The 9,401-nt window shown below is 39.0% G+C and overlaps 2 protein-coding genes across 2 annotated transcripts; one reads left to right on the top strand and one right to left on the bottom strand.

Moving 5' to 3' along the window:
• Window positions 1-2,509: 2,509 nt before the first annotated feature.
• LOC111797367 (floral homeotic protein DEFICIENS-like) lies at window positions 2,510-4,680 on the top strand. Its single transcript, XM_023680354.1, has 8 exons — window positions 2,510-2,913; window positions 2,992-3,058; window positions 3,131-3,192; window positions 3,278-3,377; window positions 3,671-3,712; window positions 3,799-3,843; window positions 3,934-4,218; window positions 4,639-4,680. The coding sequence occupies exons 1-8, from the start codon at window positions 2,726-2,728 to the stop codon at window positions 4,678-4,680; spliced, it is 831 nt and encodes a 276-aa protein (XP_023536122.1). The 5' UTR covers window positions 2,510-2,725.
• A 1,184-nt stretch (window positions 4,681-5,864) lies between these two features.
• LOC111796489 (uncharacterized TPR repeat-containing protein At1g05150-like) lies at window positions 5,865-8,847 on the bottom strand. The gene has a single exon (XM_023679127.1). It carries the CDS (start codon window positions 8,468-8,470, stop codon window positions 6,083-6,085), a length of 2,388 nt encoding a protein of 795 aa, XP_023534895.1. The 5' UTR covers window positions 8,471-8,847; the 3' UTR covers window positions 5,865-6,082.
• Between the last annotated feature and the right edge of the window lie 554 nt (window positions 8,848-9,401).

The raw sequence follows: 9,401 nt of genomic DNA, 5'->3' as shown, positions 1-9,401 counted from the left end.
CGAACAATATCTATTAGAGGTGAGCTTGAGTTGTTATATTTGTCGATATGTGACGAGCCAAAGCGACAAAATCTGGCCCAATTGATAGAGTTATTAGGGATAATTCACTTTGTAATTTGGACGTATATAAATAAAATACATTGAAAGGAATAATAATTTGAGGCAGAATGATATATGTATAGTTGATTTGATGTTGTCTAGTTTATGATCAATTATGGTGCTCTCAAATATCAAAGTTGAGTTTTTTGCTTTTTTGATGTCTTGTGTTCCCTCTAAATTTCACCATCCTAACCAAAGCCATCAAATTTGTTGCATGCCGATACTGAGTGTTGGAGGTCACGTACTGGGCCAGACCAATATGACACCACCATTTGTTGAATAATTAATGCACCATGAATATAAATATGAAATAAATTATATAAAGAAAATGCATAGATGATTCGAATGAATAAACAAAGACCATATCTGAATGAGAGTGATCCTGAGAATAAGATGATTAAAAAAATGTTTAAAGGAGACGATAGTTAGTGCTTATACCAGTAACATGAATCTTCCTTCTCGATGAGTCAATCCTAATATCTTCGTAATTAAATATGTTTCACTTGAAACAACCAGGAATATTTGATTAAATTGTACCAATTCTAGTTTATTTTATTTGGAATGAATATTAAAGAACTAGCATCTACTAAATAATTAAATGCTCAATAATTCCACGTGCTAAAGGAAGAGAAGAAGAAAAACATAAAAGGGGAAAGGAAAAAGAAAAAAGAAAAAAGAATTTTTAAAAAAGAAGTAAGAAAAAAAAGCCTAAAAGAACATGCTAAGAGAAGGATTCTTTTCTTTGCGATTATTTCTGAGAAAATAAGAAAAGGAGGTTGGAGACAAAATCCTTAAAAGTAAATTTTGCACGACATGTTTTAGGTACAGATTTAATTTTGTGCATGACTTTAAATATATATATATATATATATATATATGTCAAATCTCAAGGTATTTATAGAAATTTTATTTTTTTTAATTATGTTATTGGAAATATAAATATGATATGATAATTGTGATTGATGGTTTTAACATTATTAAGAGCAAATAATGAATATAAAATGTACTTTTAGACATGATTCGTGTGGAAATCTCCTGCGATACTGGACCTCGGGCCCATGAATGGGCTTTTCATAAGGTATTATAGAAGCCCATTTCTCATACTCTCAGCCCAAATGAGGCCCAAATTTATAACTTCAACGATCTTGCAGACGCATGCATGTTGTATTGAGCTGTTTGGTGGGAGATGAGGCGGAGGGTTTGGCTAACTTTCTGTCCCTGGGATTTGGACACGAGTTTGTCTTGTCATACAAGACAACGAGAAAATCACAAGCTTTTGTCTTGTGGGTTCTCGCATGGAAAGTCGAGTATGAGGAGATTAAGGAAAACAAAAAAGGGTATTGAAAAGTGAGTTGAGGGTTGCTTGAGCCGCCATGGGACAGGACAGGTTTATGAGTTTTAATTTCTGCTGTGCGTGGAATTTATGAAGCTTGGTACTACGATCTTGTGGATTAGACGTGGTAGACGTTCTTTCTTTTTAATTAATTAATTTATTTATTTATTTATTTATGTGAAGTGACATTTATTTCGGAGTCCAACAACGTTAAATGCTTGCGTTGTTCTACTACACTCTTGCTTGGGGAAAGGACCAGCTAAGCTTATTAGTTACCTGAGAGACTATTTTGCTAAAGTTTTGTTTTTTAGTCACGGACTTTAATGAAGCAGATCCAATTCCGGAGGACATTGAATGCTGGTTGTATTAGATAAAATAATTAATGACATGTGAATAATTGAAATGCAATTTTTAAATTTGTATTGTATTTCCTATTTATTTGATACATTGAACCTATTCGATATTTTTATACTATGAATTAAATTTATAAATTTTATGTCTTTCAAATTCTTTTTAAAGTTATTGCAACACATCTAAACATCCTCCTTGGGAGACACATGTCTCTCTCAAGGATGCCTCTGTATTTGGTGTCGGGAGAAGTAGTCTCTCCCACGAAGAACGACCACCATAAAAGGGTTACACCACTCTCGATGGTAATTGAGAATGAACGTACTATTGGGAAAGGACTCTGTAACAGCAGCCGTCAAAGTCAGCAAATATTGTCATTTTTCTAGCTGGCTCTGATACCACTTGTAATACCATTTGTAACAGCAAAAAAAAATTATCGTTAGTAGCAGATATTGTTTTCTTCATCTACTTTTTTTTATGGGATAATTTCAATGGAGATCTATCCTCAACTAAAGAAATGTTGAACAATTTTATTGGTAGGGGTAAGACAAAATTGTGTTATAACAAGATGTGGTAGATGAAAGTAGGCGTAGATTGAGGAATTAAGTAAAGTAAGTTTGATATGAATATTATGGATGGTTGGGTTGGATGAAATAGGAAAAAAGGAAGAGGAAGGGCGGTGAATTGAGAGGACGGAAAGTGTTGGTCCCCACTTGGTGCAGAGTTATGGAGGAAAAGCAGAACAAAGACATTACGAGGTTTATTGTAAAACCTGCAAGTGCTTTCACCAAATTAGGCCCAAACTTTCCATTTCCGGCAATGCCTTCATAATTTACTTTCCATCTCCCTTCTTCTCCTCCTCCTCCTCCATTTCTCCCTCTTCCACAAATCAAACCAAAACAAAACCCTCGAAGAATTAGAACAAGAATCGAAAGGCCTCCTCCGATGGCGCGAGGGAAGATCCAGATCAAGCGAATCGAAAACCCTACGAACAGGCAGGTCACCTACTCCAAGCGACGCAACGGCCTCTTCAAAAAGGCCAACGAGCTCACCGTCCTCTGCGATGCCAAAGTCTCCATCATCATGTTTTCCAGCACTGGAAAACTCCACGAGTATATCAGCCCTTCCACCTCGTAACTAACCTCTCCTCCTCCTTCTCTCAAACCCTAAATCCCTCCTTTATTCTTTCAATTCATTTCCCTTCCTTCCAGGACCAAGGAGCTTTTCGATCAGTACCAGAAGACTCTAGGCGTTGATCTATGGATCTCTCACTACCAGGTCTCCCACTCCCCCCCTTCTTTTCTTCTCTCATCACTCTTCTATATACCCTATCAATTCGGCCATGTGCAGAGAATGCAAGAGAATCTGAAGAAGCTCAAAGACGTGAATCGTAGCCTTCGCAGGCAGATTATGTATACATCCATCCAGATCTCCATTTTTAATTTCTTCCTTTTTTCTTTTTAATGACTTTAAATACATTTATAAATACATTTACAGGCAAAGGATGGGGGAATGCATGAATGATCTGAGTTTTGAGGAACTGCGCTGTCTTGAGCAAGATATGGATAATGCCGTCAGGATCATCCGTGAACGCAAGGTTCCACAAATCCATTACTTTCATTTTAATAATATATTAATAACCTCGATTCTATTACAACTATGTTTCTAACCTCAAATCACTAGTTTGTCTTGGGACTTGGGATTCTTTTTATATAATATATTAATGCTTGATTCATTAATAAATTACCCTTATTTTGTCCTCATTCTTAATGTTATTTTTGTCGCATTTAAGAAAACACTTCAATCTAGTTTAAAATCAAATATTAGTTCATATTTGCATGTTTTGTATGTATACATTGACCAATGTGAATTTGAAACATGGTTGAACAGTACCGGGTGATATCAAACCAGATTGAAACGCACAAGAAGAAGGTAATTCAACTCGTGTAATTTACTCATTTTTGGAATATTTAGAAAAACACTTGATGATAATGATAGTGCTTGTTTTGAAACTGCAGTTGAAGAGCGTAGGAGAAATACACAAGAGTCTTCTTCAGGAGTTTGTAAGTGTGATTAATGTAGTTGGAATTCGAAGAAAATGGAAATGGTTGAAAGTTTGATAAATGTTTGGGAATGGCAAATATTTGGTACAGGATATTGCAACAGAGGAAGATCCACATTATGGGCTGGTGGACAATGGAGGTGTCGGAGTCGGAGTAGGAGTCGGAGTAGGAGTAGGCGTAGGAGTAGGCGGAGGAGATTATGAGTCAGTTATGGGGTACCACCCAGGCGGTGCCCATCCTCGCATATTCGCCTTGCGCCTCCAGCCCAACCACCCCAATATTCACCTTCAACACCCTCCCCCTCCGGATCTCACTACCTATCCACTCCTTGAGNTTTTTTTTTTTTTTTTTTCTTCTTTTTTGCCCCATAATTTGGTGAACCTATTAGGGTCTTCCACTATATTGACTGCTAAAACCCATAAAAACAACTCATATCTACGTGTTTTTTTCCCCTTTTTAATCTGTTCACTGACGAAAGGAGATTATGAATGGTTTTTATATCATGGGACTTCTTTTTTCTGTGTAAGTTTGTGATGAGTAATGAGATCGCAGGGTTAAATGGAGACACACAGCACACTGTCTCTCTTACTTCCGCCAGCGAAGGTATTAAATTTCTCAACTTTTCTAACCCTAAACTCATTCATGTTTCTTTTTTTTTTTTTTTNTTTTTTTTTTTTTTTTTTTTTTTTTTTTTTTTTTTTTTTTTTTTTTTTTTTTTAATGTTGGTATGATCCATGTAAACATGTCACAAATTGATTTCATTCATGTCTTAAATTTTTAATATTGTTGGTTTAGAAAGATATTGAATGTAGAAATGGGAAAGAATTTGAGGGGTGAGGATCCAATGAACCCTCTAAAAATTTGGTTTTAATATTGTTAATTCATGTCGCAACTAAAATGTTTTATGATTAAATGGTAAAATTTAGAAATTTTAGCATTTTGCAACTAGATTAAAACATACATTTTTTTAGTAAGACGATGAAATTTTGAATTTGTCAACCCATGGAGAGTTTTTCATCATTAATCACCCAAATCTTACCAAATTTGCAGATAAAACAAATGCATGCTCAAAAGAATTATAATTATAATTAGGGATGGAAATTATTGTTGAAATACATATGTAAAATAAGGAAATAATGATCATGAGCTAGGTCATTAAATGACCGTCATGTCTGGTATATATAACACCAGAAGCCTTGTTGCGAAAGTCACTCCCCAACAAAAGGAGGCGTCGCTGCCTCCCTTCTCACCTTACTTTTCACTCCCTACTCCGTGGCGCTGAAACTGTTAGAAGGAAAGCAAAAGTTGTCTATTTTGGTTCAGAACCGAACCGTGCGTGCCCCTGATCTAAGTATACTTCAATGTTCTTAATTCGACTCGCTATGGGGAAGAAGTCTTTGGAGAAGAAGAAATCCACAACTTTCTAATTACTCGCTCCTGACTCATCCGATCCCAATTACGATGGAACTGCCGCCACCGACCCTGCTTTTGTTCGTATCCACAACCACTCTTATACTCTCTGTCTTCGATGATGGCCCTGTCGACGCCTCCGGTTCTGCCTGCTTTGATGAACCACCTAACTCAATATTTGCCGATGCTCCAGACGACTACGTTGATGAGGAGAATGGAGGTTTCGAGCCTTCTGTAGGGTCTCGTGGGGAAGTTCGTGGAGCAGCGCCTTTAGCCGAAAATGTTAGGAAGGAGATTTTAGAGCTAGGGTTTCCTGATGATGGTTACAATTATTTGAGGACGCAGATAGTGATGTTGATAAGCCAAGAACTCGTCTGGCTTTTGGATGATCAATTTGACACTGTGAGTTTTAATAGCTATGCATTCATTCCAATTCTGTACATTTCTGATACTCATACATTTGTGTTTATAATTGACTGTAGCTATTAAGCCGGGTGTAGCGGAAGAAGACGAATTTTGAGGAGAAACTCAAAAGGAAAAAAAAAAATAATAAATAATAATAATATCGACTAGCAGGGTGCTTAGGCCGTTACAAACGGTGACTCCGTGGGTAGAAGAAAAATATTTCTTTGGAGGGCTCCTCCTTGCCCATTGAACAAAACCCAAGTCGTATAATACAGTGGAATCTACGATCATCACTTTCCATCACAGAATAAGCAGATAGGGTGCGATAAACAAATAAAATATATGAGAGCTTATTATACAAAGGGCAAAACGCCCACTGCACACACTCCAAGCTATATAATTGACTCCCAACACCTAATCTAAGCTAAGAATCGTCATGAGATTGCATTGCAAAGCAGAAACATTTGTCTTTAACTGCTTCACCCTCACTCCCATACTCTTTAAATCTGTATGCTTCTTGCTTGCATGAAGGGGGCACCTTCCCCTCGCTATAGCACTGATTACACAAGCTAAAATGTGATTTCATCTCCTTGAATCGAGAACCAATGATAGGATAGCGGCAAACCGAGCATACGTGATTTCCATGACGATTTCTGTCCCCTGTTTCTAGCTTTAGCATGGTGGACATGATACCAAAACCCCGGTCTGGGTCATCAAACATGACGAGAAACTCTGTGAAAGACACGATAGAATTGTCGGTGTGGCCATGGACTTCCACAATTTCGCTCGATCCTTCTATAGGAACATATATAGCCCTCAACAATTTGATATACTTAACTGCATCAAGTTTTCTAATCTGAGTACCGCCCTCGTTTACGTGTCGCCATACAAGGGCGTCGTATGCCACCCGCTTTCTCGTTTCAGGGGGGCCATTGCAAATGGGAGCAAGAACGGCAAAAAACAGCCCCAAGTCCACCCTTCCTGAGCCTGACTCATCCAACACAGAGAGTATCCTCTCGTTTACGCCTTTGACAGCTCCTTGGAACGTCTCTGGCTTCAAGAAAGTCAATAATCTACGAAGAATTTCTTCTAACTTAGGCTTGCGTATAGACTTCTCAGGCACACCACTACCTGAATACGACACTGGCACGTCATGTTCACTGATTTCCTTGTTTATAAGCTCCACATCACAACGATTCATTCTGGTAATCTTCTGAAAATTCCTAATTACAAGAGCGTTCGACAACTCCGGCCTCGAAACAGTCTTCTCTCCAATCGTCATAAACTTTGAGGCTTCCACGACTACAAAAGACCCCTCTCCATTTGCACTGCCATTAGCTTTCAACTTCTTTTTCTGCAGCTGCTTCAAATGCAATATTGCATCATGTAACTCCACCCTGTTTGTCATTTTCAAGGCTTCCTTTAAGGCCTTCTTACCGTCCTCTGTTTCACCAGCACCCAACAAGGACACAGCTTTGTTGAGCTGCGCCCGCCAATGGTTAGGCCACACAGCTAAAACTCTTGTATACATTTCTGAAGCTCTCTGGAACCTACCCAAGTCCATGTAAAGCCCACCCAAATTATACAAAGCATCTACATGATCAGGTTTCAAGTCGATTGCCTTCTGAAACACCTCAATCGCTCTCTCATCTTCTCCCATTGCATGCAAAGCCGAAGCCAAATCACAGTGCGCATCAGCATAATCCGACTTCATGAATATGGCCTCTTCCAAGGCCTTTACGGCGGCCCTATATTCTCCTACCCCAAATAAAGCACTCCCCAAAAGCTTCAACGCTCTAAAATGTGTGGGACACAGAATTGCAGCTTCTCTATAGTATTCACAAGCACTTAACACCATACCTTCACCTTCAAGTGCAATTCCAAGGTTCACATAAATCTGTGGAAGCAAATATCCCCACTGATTTCCGCCGGCCTCCGCCGCTTCCACTGCCAACAGAAACTCTTCCTTGGCCTCCTTATACTTTCCAAGAACATAGAAGCAATTCCCAGCTCTAAAATGCGGCTTCACGTCGGTAGGTAGCAGTTCACAAGCCCGGTTGAAGCTAACCAGAGCCTCCTTAAACAGCTGGTGCTCATACAAAACCCTACCAATTACCATATGCCCATCAAAAGCCTCATCTCTGGATCGCGCTCGATCTGCTCGAGTTCTCAACGCCTCTAATTCCTTGAGAAAGGAAGCATAGTCATGGCCGGACTCTTCCCAGAAAACCCTCTTCTCTGAAAGCTCCGAAGACGGCCCTAATTCTCTGGACCAGCCTGCATCAGAGTGGGCATCCAAATTGTCCGCCTTCAATTTCCCATCCTTAGCCTGCTTGGCCTTCAATCTTTTGATTAAAATCTCCAAATCATCGACGATCTTCCAACTATCATCAAACACAATGCCATGATTCGGCGACAATGCCCACGCTGCAGTTCTCTGCTTCTTCTGGGACTCCAAAGCACGCTCGTCGGCAATTGAAGAAGAGGAAGCCTCTGAAGTCACCAGAATTCCCTTATTATTAATATCCAATTCAAGCGCGTCGAAGTCACGGTCCACATCTCCAGCGCCATCATCATAAGTCCTCAACAACCCCTCAAAAGTTAGACCCTCATCGCCCTGAATAAAATTCCCGTACGTCCGAAACACCTCGTCAAGAATCGCATTGATCTGTTCATCGCTGAATTTGACCCTAGGGTTAACAGCCACGACAAGCGCAGCCATTTCGTCCCTATTGAGACCCCCATCATGGTTAGCGTCAAATTTCTGAAATATCCTGTTCACCTTCTCCGATCTGCTCCCTCTCGTCGACATGGTTAAAGAAAAAAAATCTAACAAGGATCAGAGGAAAGCAAAAAGACAAAATGGGATTACGGAATTAGAAAGGCAGATAAATGAATGAAGAATCCATAAGGGTTTTAATTTTAGATAAGAACAGGGGATGAATTAATTCTGTGTTCTTGTTTGTTTCATCGGATCTGGAAAGCGAAACGAGAGTGGAGGAGCTTCGAGCTGTCTTCTTCCTTCCCCATCTTTACCTCTATTTTTTCGTCCCCCTTCCTTCTAAATTGCTAATATTTCAGTGAATAAATGGATTCTAATCTTCGTTATGGGGAATATCAAAATTTGAAGGTTTATCATTTTGAAACGCCACGAATTCGAGTTTAGAAAAAATGTTGGAATGAAATAAGTGATTTTTCCATTTATTTATTGTTCTAATGATGATCATATAATGTGATGTAACCTATAAAGTGTTTCATAATTTACTTCAATCTTGGTCAACTTTATAGGTTACGAGTGCGGCCCAATCACACAAAAAGCGGCCCAATGGAGTTATTTCGTCTTCGAGTGGAGGCCGACACAACGCCACCGTCTCCCCTCCGACCGTGGCGTTTCGGGTCGTCGCTATTAGGCCAAACTCCGTCTAATCCCGGCAATTTGTCCACCGGAACAACAAATTTTATCAGTGTGGATAAGAATAGTAAGGAAAGAATGGGTAGTTTGGAGCGAGAATGAGTAAGAGGCCCCTCGCCGGACCGCCGTACAGTATTGGCGTACCATACAAGCAAAAGTAATTCACCCTAGATGGTGGACTTACATCTCTATCTTTGATTTGAAATAAAATATATATCTAAGATTGGAATTATCCACCTTATACATGATTAATTTTAAAAAATATAGATATATATATATAATATACATTTAACGTTCCTAATATAATATATAAAATTATACTTTATCCATA

This window comes from Cucurbita pepo, chromosome LG06, assembly GCF_002806865.2.
Source record: "Cucurbita pepo subsp. pepo cultivar mu-cu-16 chromosome LG06, ASM280686v2, whole genome shotgun sequence".
Taxonomy (NCBI): domain Eukaryota; kingdom Viridiplantae; phylum Streptophyta; class Magnoliopsida; order Cucurbitales; family Cucurbitaceae; genus Cucurbita; species Cucurbita pepo.
Note: the sequence above shows the minus strand (reverse complement) of the source record. Positions and strands in the feature narration are given on the sequence as shown.

Bases quoted from the DNA above. Each gene is read 5' to 3' on its own strand.
- LOC111796489 (XM_023679127.1), bottom strand. From the start codon at position 8,470: ATGTCGACGAGAGGGAGCAGATCGGAGAAGGTGAACAGGATATTTCAG.